Source organism: Pseudonaja textilis, chromosome 6 (genome assembly GCF_049901715.1).
Source record: "Pseudonaja textilis isolate UNSWEBS1 chromosome 6, rPseTex1.2, whole genome shotgun sequence".
Lineage (NCBI taxonomy): Eukaryota > Metazoa > Chordata > Lepidosauria > Squamata > Elapidae > Pseudonaja > Pseudonaja textilis.
In genome coordinates this window covers 56058739-56077668 of record NC_141995.1, presented here as the reverse complement: position 1 = coordinate 56077668, position 18930 = coordinate 56058739, and the positions used below count along the sequence as shown (strand labels likewise).

The following is an 18930-nucleotide window of genomic DNA, read 5'->3' as shown; positions in this document are numbered from 1 at the left end:
CTGGTTGTACTACTTGCTTTGTTATCATGCAAAATGACCAAAATATAATAGTTGGCAAGTAGAAGGCATTGGTTAAGTTCTGCTAATGAACGGAGAGAAAAGAAAATTGGGGATAAATAGGCTTAAGCGACAACTATGAAGGCAGACATCAAACCTCATGCATTTAAAGGAACTTCATGGAAAGTACTCGTAGAGGACATTCCTGAAAAGATGTTAACTGCAATATCAATGTGTTGAAGTAGTGGGAGTGGAAAAACAGAAGACAAAATTTATGTAAGGAAGAAAGGATCAAATTCTTACAGAAAAAAAAAAGAGAGAGAGAGAGACATTTCCTCCTAACTCCTGATAAACCTGGGTTATTCTGAAAGAATGCTAGCAAGTTTGCCTGTAGCCAGCAGATTGGGAGCTTTGCCTTGAGTGCTACTGGATTAGACTCTTCCAAGTTCATATTGTGCCCTTCTGTGAAGCAGCAAGAGTGTGGGGCTATTTCCTTACTTACTCAAGGACTGTGACCCAGTCAAGCAAGCCACGGCCCAGATCTTCCTAACAGTGGTTCTGTGTTCAAGCTGAACAGAAATACTGACTCCTTTTAGATCTCTAGCCTGAAAAAGGTCCGAAGCTGGAACAGGCCTAGTCAGACCCCTAGAGCAAGGGTCTTGCAAACTTGGCAAGTTTAAGACTTGTGGGACTTCAACTTCCAGAATTCCTGAACTAATATGACTGGAGGAGGAATTCTGGGAATTGAAGTCCACAAGTCTTCAAGCTGTCAAGTTTGAAGAGCCCAGCCCTAGAGGATGTCTAGCCCAACTTTCAATCTTTTTTTTCGGTGGGCTTCTATTTTAGCGCTAGGTACCCATAGCCAAACTTGATACTCTTTCCCCTGCCGTTAATGTTTTCATTTTGGAAATAACATGCACAGTTATGTGCAAGATAACAAGATTAGAATTACAGCTTCCTAGTAATTTCTTTTTTTGAAAGTACTGCTATTTGGGGGGAAAAACACTACCTGAGGGAGGAGGAAATACTGTTATCTAGAAAATAAATATTGCAGAATCACAGAAGTGGAATGTGCCATCTATGCCAAGCAGTGGTGTATTCACCATTAAGGAGACTTAAGCACGTGCTGAGGGCACCAGGCACAAAGGGGCACCACAAAGTTGAGTGCGGCTTCGTTTGTACAGTGTGTACAAAGGAGGGAGGGAGGGAGGGCATCAAGATTTGTCAGCGCTTAGGGCACTCAGTGAGCCTTAATCCGCCACTGATGCCAAGCCCAGCAACCTCGGACAGGGCAAGAATCTAAATGAAAGCACCTTGGACAGATTACGGTCTAACTTCGGCATGAACACACAAAGTGCAAGGAATCCCATTGCTTCTCCTGGGTCACTGGCTTCAGTTGATCAAGTGCTCTTATGGCCAGAAAGGTTCCCCCACTCTGCCCGCACAGTGAGCAGGGGTGTCAAGCTGTGGGCTGCTTAGATCCGGCCTGAGGGACTGGCCCACCTCTGCCAGTGAAAACGGAGATCATGAGGGTTGCGCATGCCCCCCGAACTCTGTTTTCACTGGCAGGAAGCCATCGCAGCCCAAAACGGAATTCGGGGCCGTTTCGCTGACAGAGCACTCGGGCCCCAGGTGCCCGACAGAGTGACATCAAGCTTGCCACGCCCACCCTGGCCACATCTTCCTGGCCCCTGAGGTCAAACACACGATGCAGCGCTCAACGAAATCAAGTTTGACACCCCTGACCTAGACTCTTTGAAACTTACATTCTTTATCGGGGAACGAAAAAGCTCTGAACGTCTGCAAACGTAATGTGTTTGAAGAGCACTATTACACTCTCCATTTTAACTTTCTCATTGCTAAAAATGTCCAACTCTTTTATACTATCTGCACTTGGCTTTTATTTTTTAGTTCTCTGTATCTTCATCCTTGTCTATGTTACACTTTCTCAATTCAAACGAAACTCTTACAGTTACTTTAATGGGTAGCTGGGAAAGGCAACTCTTTAAATTTTCTACAGATTGTTACTTTTTATTTATAGGTATAAGTATAAAAATAGTTATGAATACATGAAATGGATACATATAAGAAAAATAAAAAGAAACAATAGGACAGGGACAATAGGCACGTTGATGCGCTTATGCACACCCCCCTACAGACCTCTTAGGAAAGGGGTGAGGTCAATAGTAGAAAGTCTAAGATTAAAGTTTTTGGGGTTTAGGGAGGAAACCACAGAGTCAGGTAGAGTATTCCAGACATTGACCCCTCTGTTGCTGAAGTCGTATTTCCTGCAATCAAGTTTGGTGCGATTAACCATGAATTTGTATCTATTGTTTGCTCTAGTGTTGTTATGGTTGAAGCTGAAGTATTCATTGACAGGTAGGACATTGCAATGTATGATTTTATGTACTATACTTAGATCGGACAGAAAGCGGTGTAGTTCTAGGTTTTCTAGGTCTAGAATTTCAAGTCTGGTGGCATAAGGTATTCTGCAATGAGTAGAGGAGTGGAGAACTCTTCTTGTGAAATATTTCTGGACTTTCTCAACTTACTTACTAGCACCTACATTACTTACTTACTTATTTACTTACTAACATCTACATTACCAAGAAAAAAGAAAAAGAAAAAAAATCTGTTACTGTTTAAAATTTAACTCTCTTCCTGGAGCCACTTCCCAACTTCTTAATAATAAAGAAATGAGAGTAAATTAAAACAAAATCTAAGTTTTTCTATTAAAAAAGTTCTGTTTGCTTGTTCTCCAAGTCTGGATAAGACAAATCTTCTTAGAAGTGGTATCAGAAGATCTGAGTTTATCTACCATTCCAGATGCTAAAAAATACACAACAAACTCTGGGCAACTGAGAACTATTTCCCCCCAGAAAAGAATATAACAGCTCCCATGACATTGCTCAGTTTTCATTAAATAGTTTAATCAAACTGCTAATACCCTATTTAATTGATTTTTCCCGTCAATAGTTTTCCTATATACTTACTAATACTCTGCTGTTACTGATCCTTCCAACAATGCGTTCCTGTAATTATTGGTTCTAAGAAATCTATGTTTTCTACTGTGCATAGCTCTTTACAAACACTTCAGATCAGATTTTTGTTGTCCAACTAATTATTCTTAATATTACTTTCCAGACAGATCATAGGCAAAAACCCCCAAACTAATTAGATTTCAGGCAGCCTAGCTTCAATGCCAGACAGCTATTTTATCTGATGAGCCGATATGCAGAACACCAAGTTTCTTCCCTGCAATAGCAGCTTCATAAGAGACAGAGGAGTACGCTGATTCCATCTTTCCTGGTTATCTGTTCAGTGTTATTAGACCTAGACCCACAAGCTGGCTTTTTTTTTTTTTTTTAATAAAAACAACCCACTGTTTCCAGGCCAATACTGAATACATTCTAAATTTCCCAAAAGATATTTTTGATAGCTAAAATGAAAAAAGACTACTCTTTAACCGGCTGGGAACGTTAGGACATGTTCATTCTGTAGCGTGTAAGGTTTTATATTTATACATGACCTAAATAGGCATAGTGACTGAAAGCAGATTCCTACCTGAGCATCTGTAGAAGCTCCATGAATACCATCGTCAGTCCCAAACGTCCTTTTGCAATCTTTTAGCCACTGCAAAATAAAACAGAAGCAAGCTGAAAGAGTCAAAGCAAAATCACTGATGCCTGTACGAGCCCAAACACAGAAAATACATTTTGCTCGAATCACAGGATGTTCTAATATAACGTATTAATTTAATGGACCCATTCAGAAAAGAGTAATAAAAAGGTATGAGGCATACCTTTAAAACGGTCGCTTTTTATAATATACTTGGATGTGTAATTTGAAATGATAAAGAAGCAAGATGATTGAAATAGGAGTACATCATCAAAGAGATAAAATCTAGTCTCTTTTCCAAATATAGATTCATATATAAAGTCCAGCCCACCGATCACTAACATTTTTGAAACCCTAATTCAATGAACAATCTGTGTTATTTTAATTCATAACACTAAGCCATTATGGGTGTATTCTGATACCTTGCTGAACCTAAAGCAAGTCACATTTACATGTGGTGTTGGATGAGAACCAGACAACCAGGGATACACATTTAGGGACAGGCATATTACATACTTGTAGCATCTACTCACAACCAGTGATAAACAGTGAGGATCGTGCTATATTTCACAAGCTGTAACGGAATAAAACTTAACTGTGTTTGAGACTGAGTTGCAGGCAGCTCTTGGCCGCCTGAATAATGAACCCGATTTGCGATTATGACTTTTTAAAAAACATTTGTACACAAGAGAACAAAAATCTAATTTTTCATCGATATATTTCATTAGGGCTTTTAGTAAATGAATTAGGACTGTGCATTTTCTTGGGAACAAATTCAATTTTCTAAACACTAGCATGTCAGTTAATGGCACAGAGCCCAACACATCTTTCTTTTGGCATTTTTGTTTTTGTTTTATTTGATAGCATCCATGGATCATCTTCTTCTTCCACTTCCTCTTTTACCATTTTGGGTGTCGAGCTGAATCACAATAAATAACGTAACATTGAACCCGAGGCCAGTTACCCCTGCCCAAAGTATTCCAAAAGGGCTCCACGGATCCCCCATTTATTCTTCTATACTTCTCACGTGGGGGCAAGAGGGGAGAATAGGAGGAGTGCTAGAACATTCCCCTCTTAATCACTTTTTTAAAAAAAATAAATTTTAAAATCTTCACTGAACATATTTTCACAATTAAACATTTCCACTCATTACAGCATGTTCGTACCAGTGTTCACTCACATTGGCATATTTCTAATTGTGTAGGTTACCAGTAAAATATTGTTACAATTATTCCTACATTCATTTTAAGACATATATTCCCTCTTAATCATTTCTATAGATACAAGGACTGATAAGGAAGAATAGAATAGAATGGAACAGAACAGAACAGAACAGAATAGAATAATGGAAGGAATAGAAGGGAATGGAAAGAATAGAATAGAATAGAATATAAAGAATAGAATAGAATATAAAATAGAATAGAATAGAATAATGGAAGGAATAGAATGGAATGGAATGAAGATAAGATAAGATAAGATAAGATAAGATAAGATAAATGGAATGGAATGGAATGGAATAGAATTCTTTATTGGCCAAGTGTGGTTAGACCAGGGGTCAGGGAACTTTTTACCTCTTACCCCCAAAAATTTATAAACGCAGACGTTACCCCTCCCGGCCTCTCCCCTCCCCGGCCACCTCAGGCTGCTGACACATAATTTGGAGGTCGAGGCGGGAGGAGGTGCCCTCCCCCCGCGGCTGGGAAGAAGGCGGGATAGCTCGCTCCAGGGAATGAAATGTCACCAGGCTTCCCGAGGGCTTCTGGGAATTTTCTCAGGGCCAAGGCAGCAGTTGCAGGTGCCTCTTCGCTTCCTGTGTGCCTGGCAGTGATGAGAGGCTTCGGGAGGGAGCCGGGCTGGCTGGCTAGTTGGCAGGCAGGCAGGGCCTGGGGCGAGGAAGCGGGAAGGGAGGATGATATTTGGGAGCCACGGTGACACAAACTGCGCAAAGCGTGCGGTCATCGCAGCGCGGGAAAGCGTCCCTTTTCCCAAAATGCTCTGCCCTATGCCAGAAGCTCGCCTTCCCCTAAAAAAGCAGGCGGCGCGGCTCTTGCAGAATCTAGCCTGGAGTCATTTCCGACCCAGGAAACAAGGGTGGGGTGGAGGGGATAAATTTGCCTCAAGGGTGTTTTAATAACTGCTGCTATGCCGATAGTTCCGCCATTGGCCAGCGCAACCTCCTCATTACCCCCAGATTTTCACTTTTACCCCATTTGGGGTAATTTACCCTGTTCCTGACCACTGGGTTAGACACACAAGGAATTGGTCTTGGTGCAAATGCTCTCAGGGTACATAAAAGAAAAGAGACATTCGTCAAGAGTCAGGAATCCTAAGGAGATCAAAATAGGATTCTATAAATCCTATTGTAGATTCACATTCACTGCAACTGCGGTGCATCATTGATCTTGCTTCTAATATCTAATTCTCATTCCCTAGAATAAAAATCTGTTTCTGCCTTTCACAAATATATATGAAATGAACTGCAATTTCCCCCACATAATGTAAACAGAATGTTGATGTACAGGTAGTCCTTGACTTACAACAGTTCATTTAGTGTTACAACAGCACTGAAGTGACATAACCGGGTTTCATACTTATGACCATTGAAGCATCCCCGTGGCCACATGATCAAAATCCAGGCACTTGACAATTGACTCATGCTTATGACAACCGAAGTGTCCTGGAATCACTGCGATCCCCTTTTGCAACCTTCTGACAAGCAGCAAATGGGGATGCCAGATTCACTTAACAACCATGTTACTAACTTAACGACTGCAGTGATTCACTTAATTACTGTGGCAAGAAAAGTCGTATAATGGGGCAAAATTCGTTTAACTGTCTCGCTTAACAACCTAAACTTTGGGCTCAATTGTGGTTGTAAGCGGAGGATTACCTGCATTAGTTTATTATTGGTCTCCAAAGTTGAATATAAAGTGCAAATTAGATGTTAAGGGAGTGGAAGAACATCTAAATGTAACCCATGTGATCCTTCAGGCAAGGGGGGAAACCAGTTTTTACTAGACCAAAGTAGAATCGAAAGAATAAAGCCAGTAGGACGTTCCAGAAACAATTTTTTTTGTACTTTATTTTACTTTTGCATATCATCCATCATTCAGAATACCAAAATATCACCGTTATTGCTCTCTTTTTTTTTAAAAAAAAATAACAGTTTGATGGGCAGGCACTTTAATGACCTCTGTCATCCTAATGCAATAGGAAATCTTAACATGAGTTTTCTATAACGAAGCTGTAAAAATACTGCTTGTGGTTATAGTTCTGTATTCAGCTTGTCTTTCCCTGCAGTCTCTGTGAATGATTAGGGCAGAGCAAAGGTGCAAGACAGTTCAGAGCGTATTTCTGAGACAAAGGAAGCTTTCCAGAAGTATCAATCAAAAGTCAAGTATTCTTCCAGCAAATCAAATTCTGGTTCTGAAAACGTAGTGTTCCACTTTTATTATATTTGCAAAACCCCATCATTATTCTAGAGTTCTTTGAAATGGCTTAAAGTTCTATTCCTTTTGAAATGCTCCTTTTAAAAAGATTTTTTTACTGTTTTAAACATTCATTTCTGAAGAAGACCTAGTGGATGCTTTCTATTTCAAATGTGAATATATGCCATACAGTCTCTGTCCTCCCTCAATTTACACAATGCTGTAGGACAATCCAGTATATTATTTGTTATTTAAAATTTCAATGAACATTAACTTATTCAATACTGTGCAAAAAAATAATAATAACTACCTGTTCAGCTGCCTCTCTTTTAGCATTGTAAGTATCCAAATGTTCTTGAAGCTCCAGAACACTGAATTTCAACGTTTCTAGTAAACCACAGGACATTAACTGTAATACAAAAAGAATGTTTAAAAACCTTATTAATTAGTCATATGTGAAATATAATATGCACTTATTTACATTTTTAAACATTTGCTATAACCTGACATCATCTACTAATATTAATGAAGTAACTCCAAAGATTAAGGAAGTTGCCGGAATTGTTTATATACTACAAATTCTCTCCTTTATTAATATAAAATCCATAGTTCTTCCAGAAATAATTATTCCAGATGGCATATGAAAGTACAGAAGTGTACATCTAAAAAAAGAACCGTCTAGATGAGATGCATCCCTTTGCCAGGTACTGTTACTAAATAATTATCTATTAAATGAGGGATTAATATATTTGCACACCAAATATAAAAAATTCAATTCCTGTAATAATAATAATGCAAGATACTGGAATTGTATGGAAGCAAATACATAAAATGTTGAGGTATTTTTTTTCCCTTGCAGACAATCACTCTGTACAACTGGAAGTTTGCAGATGCCATATAAACAAGCTGATAGCACAGAACGGGCTTGTTTGGAGTGCTAATGAGATGAGTAGCTTGGCAATGCAGTGCCTGAACGGGAAATATTGCTCTATCATTTATTTGCGAGTATTTCATTTCCCAAATGCAACTTCAGATGTGTATCTGCTTTATGAAGGACAAACCTATCATTACCCTGAAGGTTACTGGAGAGTAAACTGATCTAATGCCAACCATCACATGAGAAGAATCAAGACCCAGAACTAATGAAGAAGTACAAGCCAGCTACTGCATTCCCCCCCATCGCTCTGGATTAAGGTGCTTATGCAAAGAATACCAAGTACTTTTGAATGTTTATTTTCTGGATCCATGTTCTTGGTATCATGGGGCAATGATTTTTGTCAGAAGTGGTATTCAGCAGGTTCTGACCAGTTCTGGAGAACCAGTAGCGGAAATTTTGAGTAGTTCGGAGAACCAGCAAAGACCACCTCTGACTGGCCCCGCCCCCATCTATTATCCGCCTCCAGAGTCCCAGCTGATCAGCTGGATCTTCTTTGGTTGCCCTGCACAGGAGAACGGAGCTGGAAAGCAGGTTAGTGGGGTGGGGAGGGAACGGGGATTTTACAGTATCCTTCCCTTGCCACGCCCACCACACCCCACCCACCAAGCCATGCCCACAGAACTGGTAGTAAAAATTTTTTGAATCCCACCACTGAATTTTTGTCAAGGAGAAGACAAGTCTGCTGATTCTCTTGACTTCCAAAATCACGTGTTTACAATAGAAGAGAATATATGTAGCTCAGGTTTGATCTGTGGAGTCCTTGATGCTCTCTCTAAGTTTGGTTGTTGGCTTGGAGACATTTCATCACCCAGCTAGGTAACATCAGCAGTGCCAGTGATTTGTTCTGTTTATATATAATAGTTTGCTCTGCCAGGGTTGGAAGGGTATGGTTTTCTCCTTGGTAGTTCCTTGATTACGGCATTGTTTTCAGCTTGTTTGTCTGGTATAAATCCCTCTCTTAAAAGCAGAGGGATTTTAATTCAAAAGAAGTGAAATTAAGTACAGTGGTCCTTCAGTACTCATCATTCATTGGTTCCAAGCAATGTGATGAACACTAAAAATGAGTATCAAACAAAACGCATGGCCCTTCCTGGCATGGGCGACTTCCTGTCCACTCTCTGTGGCCAGCCCCTTCTTCCTATCGCAGCGGGTTGAACACCAAATACATGGCGAGTACTAGGACAACAACATTTTGCCATGTCAAAATGCCTCGAGTACAAAATTTGATGCGCTTTGAAGCAGTTGGGTATTGAGGTACTACTGTAGATATTCAGATGATTGTGAAATGAAAAATCACAATTGTCTTAATCTATCAAAGGAACACTAAATATAATAAGCAAAGAGTAATACATTCAGTTTGTAGAAATCAACTGTAGTCCTCCACTTGTGTCCATCCATTCAGCAATTGTTGAAAGTTACAGTGGTGCTGAAAAAAATAATAATGGGTGTACGACTGGTCGTCAAAGCTCCAGCTGTTGCAGCATCTCCCCAGAACATGATCGCTATTTGCAACCATCTCTGCCAATTTCTCACAAGTAGTCATTGGGGAAACCGGCAGGAAAGCTTGTAGGTCACCTTTGGAAAGTTGGTCCCATTTGCTTTTTCTACTACCTACAGAATCCCCCAGCTGCACATCTGCCGGCCCTCTCAAGGCCTTCGGTGGCCTCCCCCTGCCTCTTCCTGCTTAGTGACCTGTGTGGTCTGGAGTTAGGATGGCAACCTGGACTGCCATCGCTAAGTGACGCTGTCAGGTGATGTCACACTTTACGACTGCATCACTTAGCAATGGCAATCCCAGTCCCAATTGCTGTTGTAGCTTGAGGGCGTTTTTATTTGATCATTTCCTTCCTTTTCAAAGTTCACAGGAAACTTTGCAACCCAAATTGCATCTTACTTGGGCAAGTGTAATATTAACAGCCTTGGGAGAGCTCTAGATCTTGCAAAAGTTTCTACTGGGAGGGAGGAGAAACCTCTGAAGCATGCAAGAGATGGAAGGGACCTATTGAGCGGAATCCACAGAGGGATACTCTGCACAATAACTTTTTTTATTGCAATTCTTCTTGTGACAATGTTCATAGTTCTGGATAAAAAAAAACAAACGTGTAGCTTTTGGAGCTCTAAGCTACTTGTGATGATATGGCTGAGAAAAACAAAACACGAAAATCTCAGAAGCAAAAACACTTTTAATACTTCCATTTACATTGCAAAAAATATAAATGAAATATGTTTAATACTATCAACTCAAAAAAATATTTTTAAAAAATTATTAGAACAGATATAGTTTTGGATACTAGAGAGGAAATTTGATCTGTGATCTGGAGAAAACAAGTATTTTTAGGGAGCTTACATGTCCTATCTCCATTTTAAACTCTTTGTACTGCAACTAATGATGTTTTTTGTTGTGGCCCGCCGGCAGCTGGCGGAGCTGGCAGCAGAGCTGGACAGAAATGAGGAGGTTGGGGAGGAACCTGGCCCAATCCTGGAGGCTGAGGAAGGCTCGGATGAGGGCTCTGCGTCAGAGGCAGAGATGGGGCCAGGGCAGGCTGGCAGTCATCAGCTGCCTTTGGGCTTGTACAGCAGTGAGGTGGGGAAGCTTCTGGAACCAGTTCCCAGCCTGCGCATGCGCAGAGTGCCAAAAGGAAGGCACAATTAAGAACTCAGGGTCGATGTGAGAGCAAGGCCACAGGTGGACGATGAATGGGCCTCCCATCAGGATTAAAAGAGGAGCAAAAGGGGAGGGGGATCTTGCAGGAAACAACTCGCTCGTTTGTTCATGCAAAACGCCCACACAGCATGAACAAACGAGATGACACCTCCCGCCTTCCAGCCATTTGGAAACCCGCCCTCATGAACAGACGAGTACCTAACATGAAGAAGGACACCGGACCCACACCCATGAGAGCCACACAAGATGCCACCACCACACTTCCATGTAGAAAACAGACTCCCACCCATTCAGAAAATGAGAAACGACCATGGACCAGAAGCTGCACTGCAGCTGCATCACTACCCACTTCAAACCCCTCTGAGCCATACATGAAGCAAACCGACACCCACTATGAAGATGCAGCAGGACCACGAACTAGAAGCCAAACAGCAAGATCACAACTCTCCAGCTCAAATCCCCCAGCAACTAAGACTAACCTGAGCACAACCAAGCCCCCACCTGAACAGAACACGCCTCCAACCAATCAGAACACGGCTAACCCCCAACCAATCAGAACACAGCCAAACCCCTACCAATGAGAACACACCCCCACCCAATCAGAACACAGCCAAGCCCCCACCCAATCAAGTCCCACCCCACTGGCAGTTAAAAGGAGGAAGCAGCTGCAATCTCACATTACTCTGAGAAGCACAGAGCCGGAGACAGAAGCCTGAAGATGATGAATGAGACTTCATCGAAACGTTGCCTAGATACTTCAATCTTACGCGGAGAAAACCCGAACAACCAAAGATCCATATATATATATATATATATATATATATTCTGAGGTTCTCGGGTATTTGTATGTAGATCTTTGGTTGTTCGGGTTTTTCTCGCGTAAGATTCGAAGTATCTAGCAACGTTTCAATGAAGTCTCATTCATCATCTTCAGGCTTGTGTCTTCGGCTCTGTGCTTCTCAGAGTGAGAAGCTCTGTGCTCTGAGAAGCACAGAGCCGAAGACACAAGCCTGAAGATGATGAATGAGACTTCATCAAAACGCTGCCTAGATACTTCGAATCTTACGTGGGAGAAAACCCGAACAACCAAAGATCCACACACACACACATATATATATATTGATAGGAAATTTTCTTGGAAATTCCAAAATAAAGAATTTTTGTAGCTTACTAATAAGAGTCACTAAACAGAAAAGTTGGCATGTAGACACAGATGTAAGATATTACCGTTTCAGCATCCACGAAAACAGTTGGACATTCTGAGTATGTCGTCATAACTTCCAATGAACTTTTAAATTTTGTTCCAATTCGCTGCAGATTCTCACCCAGGAAACTGACAGATTCGTGTGTTATGGCTCCAAATCTCCTCTGAATCACCTAAATACAATAAAATGATGTTTTCATAGAGTTTACTTATTTTATTGTAGATTACTTAATATTTATTTTGGCTTGGCAGCAAGTACTTTTTTTTTTTGCTTTGGAAGAAACATTTAAAAGAAATGAAAATTAGAATTGCACAAAATTTGCTCCCCTCTCACAAAAAATATTATTGGGCAGCAGGCTGCCCTATTCTATCATGACTGATGCTTTATACCCAAGACTAAATTTTCCTCTTCCATGTATCTTTATCACATGAAAGGGAGAAGGGCAAGGTTGGGTGAACAACGGGATGCAAAATTACATGGAGATCCTTTCTAAGAAATCTACAAAAGCTTGTAGTGACAGATAATTGACAAGTCAATATCCAGCCTATGATTTTAGCGTCATTCTAGCCTAGGATTTTAGAAATGGAAATTATTCTAATGAACAGAAGAGTGGAGGAGAAAGGTTTCCTATGCAATCTCCACAATGTGTGTATGTGTGTGTACACAGCTCATGTTTCCCCCAAAATAAGACCCGGTCTTATTTCTTTCGATCTCCGAAATAAGTGCTAGGCCTTGTTTTCAGGGAGGACACATTTCCCATGTACCAGTATGAAGTGGGGGGCGTGGGGTGAGCGGCCCCTCATGCCAGCTTCACAAAGGGTTGCAGCAGGCCATCCCACCATCCATGAAACAGCTGCTTGGCAGGTGCCACTCAGGCTGCCACCCCCAGCAAGCATGGCCGCTTTTGCAGCCGATTGCGGCTGTAAAAGCAGGAGGCCAAGCGACATGTTGCATGCCCCATTTATACACACACACACACACACACACACACACACACACACACACACACAAAATAAAGACTTTTTTCTGAGCACTACCATTTCAACCATACCTGTTAGATAGTTAAGAACTAACAACGCGGATGAAGAGGCATACCTGAAACAACCTAGAGAACACATGAAACGTGTAGACAGCAGAAGATCCATCTGTGTCTGTCAGCAGCTGATTAACATGGCAGCGCCAAGCCTCCTCTTCATCCTCATAGGCCTGTGGTTGAAAAGCTGCCAATATGGCAGAGAGAAAAGGGGACGGTGGCGGGGAGGTTTGTACTTCTGGGAAGCCATCTTGTTCTTCATCTTGGCTGCAAACCAAACAAGAGGCGAATGAACTTTAGCTCAGAACTTGGCTCTGATTACTTCTCTCTTCACCCTTTAGAGATGATACAGGTAGTCCTTGACTTACAACAGTTCATTTTCTGACCGATCAAAGTTACAACGGCACTGAAAAAAGGTGACTTATGACCATTTTTCCGCCTTACAACCGTGGTAGTGTTCCCATGGTCATGTGATTTTACATTCAGAAGCTTGGCAGCTGACTCATACTTATGCCCGTTGTAGCTTCTTGGGGTCACAGGTTCCCCTTTTGCAACCTTCTGACAAGCAAAGTCAATGGGAAATCCAGATTCACTTAACAACCACGTCACTAATTTAACAACTACAGTGATTCGCTTAAGCAATACGGCAAGGAAAGTCGTAAAAGGGAGCAAAACTCATTGAACACATTTCTCACTTAACAACACAAATTTTGGGCCCAATTGTGGTTGTAAGCTGAGGACTACCTGTATTATCTTTTTTAAGTCAGTAGTAATAAGTAATACACACACTCTACTGAGAGAACATGGCTGCATCAATACATCACATTTCAGCACCATTTGAGAATTATTGAAGTAGATGGATGCATCCATGATGATTTATTCAACAAGCCAGGACTAAAACTCTGAGATTAGTTTAATCTGTGACCCCTCTCTGGTATAATGGTTTGTAAACTGGAGGCAATTACCCCAATGGATAATTTGGGCATATCCTGAGAGTAATGGAGCAAGTAATTTGGGATTGCTTGCCTATTAACTGAAGATCTGGATTGGGACTCTGCAACTGCTGGAAACCAGTGTGTTTTTTTGGAGGCGGGTAGCACTGACAGAATTTAAAACTGGGAAAAGGGGGAATTGTGTCAAACATTATTGCTGTACTAGCATGTTCGTGGATTCAAACGGTAAATGTTAAAAAGGCTAAAAAAGCAACTTTCTGTCGGATAAAACATTTCACCTGGATAAGCCAGAGAAGTCAGCTTCTTCTTCTTCACATCGTTCATCCAGCTCCTTCAATGCAAGAGTAACATCCTCTTCAAAGATGGATTCAGTATAACTCTCAGTGGTCGGATGCTCTTGAATTTCAGGAGCTTCTTCCACTTCTAAGGGTTCTTGGCAGACTAAGGACTCAAATTGTTCTTGCAGTGCAATTGATCCAGCATCTTCACTAGCGGTACTTTGTTCATCTTTCACTGATGAACTGCTATCCTGGAGGAGAAGGAACCATTTTTATATTTTATTTTGAAAAAAAAATATGTATAAGTATTTGAAAAGATTTATGAATATGTTATTCTCTAATTTAAAAATTTGAAAAAGTATAAACAATGTTATTTTGTTTTGAAGAGTATCATTTAATGTCTATGGAGATTCTCAGTCATCCAGGACACTCCCAAAGTTGTTTTTTCAAGAGGGAACTGGATTTTCTGATTTTTCTTTGAAGATGTTTCTCTTTTCATCCAAGAAGCTTCTTCATCTCTTTTGGATGAGAAGTTTTGCCTCTTGAAAAAGAACCTTTGGGAGTGTCATTTAATGTTTTACAATTTGAGGTTAAAAAGTCCTTCCTTGTTCAATGTTTTAATTTCTTTAATAATAATGTTATTAAACATTACAATTAAGGAGATAAAACTAATATGAATTAAAAAATAAAATAAAAAAATAGAAACCAAATTTATGTATCAAATTTTGAAATGATTACCAGAGATAACTTATCTATTTTAACCTTGATCAAATAAACCGACATTATATTCCTTCTTTTAAACTTTTAACAATCTTGATATTTAATCCTGTCAATCAATGTGCTAGAACTTGATTTTTTCCCCCCATTTTTTTTGTTCCTTCTCACAAAGTTCTTCTAAACTTTTGAAGTCTCTTTTGATCTCCAGTATAGGAAAATTATCCAGACTACTCTTTTTGGGTATTTGTGTATCCCTTTTAAAATTAACACATCAGCTGGTTCCATTTGTATATCCAGCATAGCATTTCTGCATATTATTTTAGCAGCCTGTCATTTTAAAATCTACTTTGAAATCAAAATTTTAGTTTTGAAAAAAAAAATTCCTTTGTCAAAATTATTCAGTTCAAACACTGAACTCTTACATCTATTCAGAATTAAGATCAACCAAATTCAGCAAGAGGAATTTTTGATGAAAGAATAAAAAGAGCTAGAGCTTAAGACGACTAACTGTATGTATAATTATTACCTCATCAAATTGGAGGGCTGTGAGGTAGAAACACTAAACCAAAACAGAACATAACTTGCCAGTGATTCAACAATGGTATGGAAGAAGATAAAAACAGCACTTTCTAGATTTTGATTTTGAGATGGGTGAGGAGGCACATTGAAATATGTCTCCCTTCCTAACTAGCCTTCTGGAAAATGCTGAGGATTCCCTGTTTGACCAGATATTGGAGTCAGACGTTAGTAAGACCCAGGTGATGTATTGCTATTTCTTTTTTCTTTGCTTTTATGTTATGTTTTTTTTTAACAGTTACTGTATTTATATTATTTGAAGTTTAAATTCTGTGTGCTTTTGAGAGTGGAGTGGCTTTATAAATCAAATAAAATTAATCCTCCTATTGCTGTGAGTGGAAGTGAATTTGTTTATAATAGATACTACAGGTCCGCATTTTCCTTTAATAAACCTTCTGCAGGTTTCCAAAGCTTGAGTTTCACAATCTTGAACAAAGCACCTGCAGAGGATTACAGAGAAGAAAATCCAATATTGGATTTCTCCTGCAAAAACAAGAGCCTGTGGCATGCTCCAGGAAATTAAAGATTGCTGACTTGATCTCTCTCTTTCTCTCATTCATCTCTCTCTCTCTCTCTCTCCACACACACACACACACACACACACACACACACACACACCACCACCATCATCATCTCACTGTTATTCAGTAAATGGAGGAAAACGAACTGTCTGGAGCATTAACTTTTGTGTTGAAAATTGTCTTGAGGTTTAATGTTGTTTCTTTAAATGGTTTCTGAATAGTAATTGGTTGAATGCAAAGGCAACATAATAATCCTAAAGGATTATTGCGTCTTTTGGCATCATACAAGATTACATTTCCCGGCTAGCTCTTAGTCATCATAGGTAATAGTAAGGGACGACAGCAATTGAAATCCAATATCTGGAGATTCCCCACTTTGGTTCAATGAAGTATGTTTAGTGATTACATAAAGATCACAAAAAAGAACCTGTAGCTATGAGTTAGGTGCCTTAATGCACGTACATAAAATGTAACAAAATGCAGGCCAAATTGTATGGAATGCATTTATATACATTTAGAATAGATTCAGAATGATTTTTATATTACATGTTACAGCAGACGTAAGTCAGGAAGGGTTCATATGTTGTTTTGGAATTTTTCAAAATTCCCATTTTTAAACTGCAAAATTCTATCCTAAATCTTAACAAGGGTAAGAGTTCTCTTGACTAGGGATTCAGACTACAGTCCCATGACCATTCCTATATCCCTAGATGGATATTATCAGCACTTCCTATTTCAGGAAGTGTTGATCAATATTTCAAAAAGAATGCCTTCAAATGACCTACATACACTCAGTCCATCTCAAAATGAGACAATTGTATAGCCATGGTACTTATTTTAGACTTCAAAGGTACTAGAGCAGAAGTCTCCAAACTTGGCAACTTTAAGATGATGCTGGCTGGAGAATTCTGAAGTTGAAGTCCACAAGTCTTAAAAGTTGCCAAGTTTGGGGACCCCTGTACTAGAAGGCAAAAGGCCTATGAATGCTTAAGAGCTGAAAGCCTTCATTACAAACACCCAGACACACGCACACATACACTTTAAAAAATGTAAAGTGGGGATCACTGCTGAATATCTGATGGAAATGGTAAATACATACGTAACATACTCACTGATTTTTTTTTTAATCAGCTGGGAATCTTGCTCATTCCATGTATGTATTTCCATTTTTAAAATCATGCCACTAGGACACTGAGGGCTTGGTCAAGAGCATTGAGTTGACCAGCTGCTAACAAAGCTGGCCTGAGGTTCAAATCCCAATCAAAGCACCAATCACAAAGAGGCAAAGCAAGCATTAGAGGCAGAGGGAAGATCATAGAAAAGGAAGCATCACAGGAAGAAAATGGACCCAGAAAACCATCCTACTTATCCAATTGTTCTTCTGCACCCCACCAGTTCATTTAAAAGAACTTCAGAACGTTCTTAACCTGTGCTGTGAACATTTTTAGTCTACCAACCAAAAAAATATATCATCTCCAGCAAACAAATTTTCAGCCACAACAACAGGTTAAAAATACTGAAGTTATAATTACATAATCAGCATGATAAAAATTCTTATAGACAGAACGCAAAGCTTTCATACAGTGCTAGAAAGAGGACAGGTCAGCCATGCTTGAGCCCACATTTCTCCCCACCTCAGGCAGCGTGTTGTTAGCATTATCTAGAGAGGCAACCTCCAAACTTGGAGTCCCAGCTCTGATTTGAAGCACCTCCTCCATTCCAACACTGCTAGTGGAATCTTGAGATTGCAGCAACAAGTTGATGTGATCTGGTATGGCATCATCGACAGCCGAATCACTGTTTAGCTAGAGACAAAAATGCATCCATTCATGTTTTACAAAATAAACTCAACATGTGTTCATACATAAATGTAAAGCGAAATGCAGACATGAGGCTACTCTTTCTATTTGTTAGACTGTATCCTGAGTCTATCTACCATGCTTAAAAATATTAAGAACACAAATTCTCATAAGGGCAAAGACAGTACAATAAATAAGCTTGATGAAAAAGATGCATTGGCTAAGTTTTAGCACAACGAGACTTACTCAACATATGTCAAGAAGATGCCTTTGCTGTCCCAAATGTTGAATTAATTATATGTTAATTAACTATTTTTTTTCCACTGCAGAATCTCAGATTCCAAAAATGCAAAAACTTTTATATTATCAGTACATTATTTTACACCAGAATAATTTCTAAATACTTTAAATGTATTTGTTACATTTGCCCATTAGAAACAGCCAACTAGTTCTCTTTTTTAATTTAGTTTACTTAATCCTTAACCCTCATCAAACTTCAAAATAAATCAGAAATTTAATTATTAATCAAATTAAAAATGATTGTATTCTACTTAAACCTCTATAAACTCTTTATTTCTTAGAGTTTGGGTAGATGTAAATTTTCTAGGGTATGATTGTCCAGTTACATAAATGACAGAAGTTAACTTCAAAAAACCAACATCTTTCAAAGACGCATTGGCACATTAGCTTTATACTACCTCAAGAGCCTCCTTATTTCTGCTCTATTGATAAAAATTATCCCAAATCCCATATCTTATTTTATTAGAAGAAAGCATTTAGGACAAGTGTCCTTCACCCAACATTTCATTGGGTAACCCCTATTTCAAATCCAGAAACAGACAATCTATTGTGTCCCAAACTCATAAGCTACCCACCCTTCCTGCAAATGAGAACCCAAAAGGCAGCCTTGAAGGTTAAATCCAAGGACTGCTATTCTGGTGCAAAAACAATCCGTGTTTTACCATTTGGGAGTGTGTTAGTATCTGACTTGCGCTCAAGCCTTCTTCTTCGGAGGACTCATCAGTATCTTCTTGGTTGGTCAGGTTCAAGCTGGGCGTGCTACCTGAATACTGATACTCTTGGAGAGATGGCGTGTCCCCTTTCTCAATACTGTCCAGTGAACGCCTACGGACGCCCCAGTTAAAGTTGTCCATGCTCTCTCCCTGTAATGAGAAGGACGTTTATTCCAAAGTGTTTAAGCCA

The 18930-nt window shown here is 39.7% G+C and overlaps 1 protein-coding gene across 9 annotated transcripts in view; it reads right to left on the bottom strand.

Moving 5' to 3' along the window:
* Nucleotides 1–18930, bottom strand: part of FRYL (FRY like transcription coactivator) — a 142903-nt gene that overhangs the window by 5549 nt on the left and 118424 nt on the right. For 6 of the 9 annotated variants that reach the window (XM_087936611.1, XM_087936610.1, XM_087936606.1 and 3 more), the window contains 7 exons: nucleotides 18690–18890; nucleotides 17563–17733; nucleotides 14115–14365; nucleotides 12946–13150; nucleotides 11873–12022; nucleotides 7354–7452; nucleotides 3562–3630 (listed from right to left, as the gene is read on the bottom strand). In XM_087936611.1, the coding sequence (XP_087792737.1) occupies nucleotides 3562–3630; nucleotides 7354–7452; nucleotides 11873–12022; nucleotides 12946–13150; nucleotides 14115–14365; nucleotides 17563–17733; nucleotides 18690–18890 (1146 nt within the window). Of the gene's footprint in view, nucleotides 1–3561; nucleotides 3631–7353; nucleotides 7453–11872; nucleotides 12023–12945; nucleotides 13151–14114; nucleotides 14366–17040; nucleotides 17734–18689; nucleotides 18891–18930 lie in introns of all 9 variants that reach the window. The other 3 variants (XR_015744167.1, XM_087936607.1, XM_087936609.1) reach the window with 3 other exon arrangements.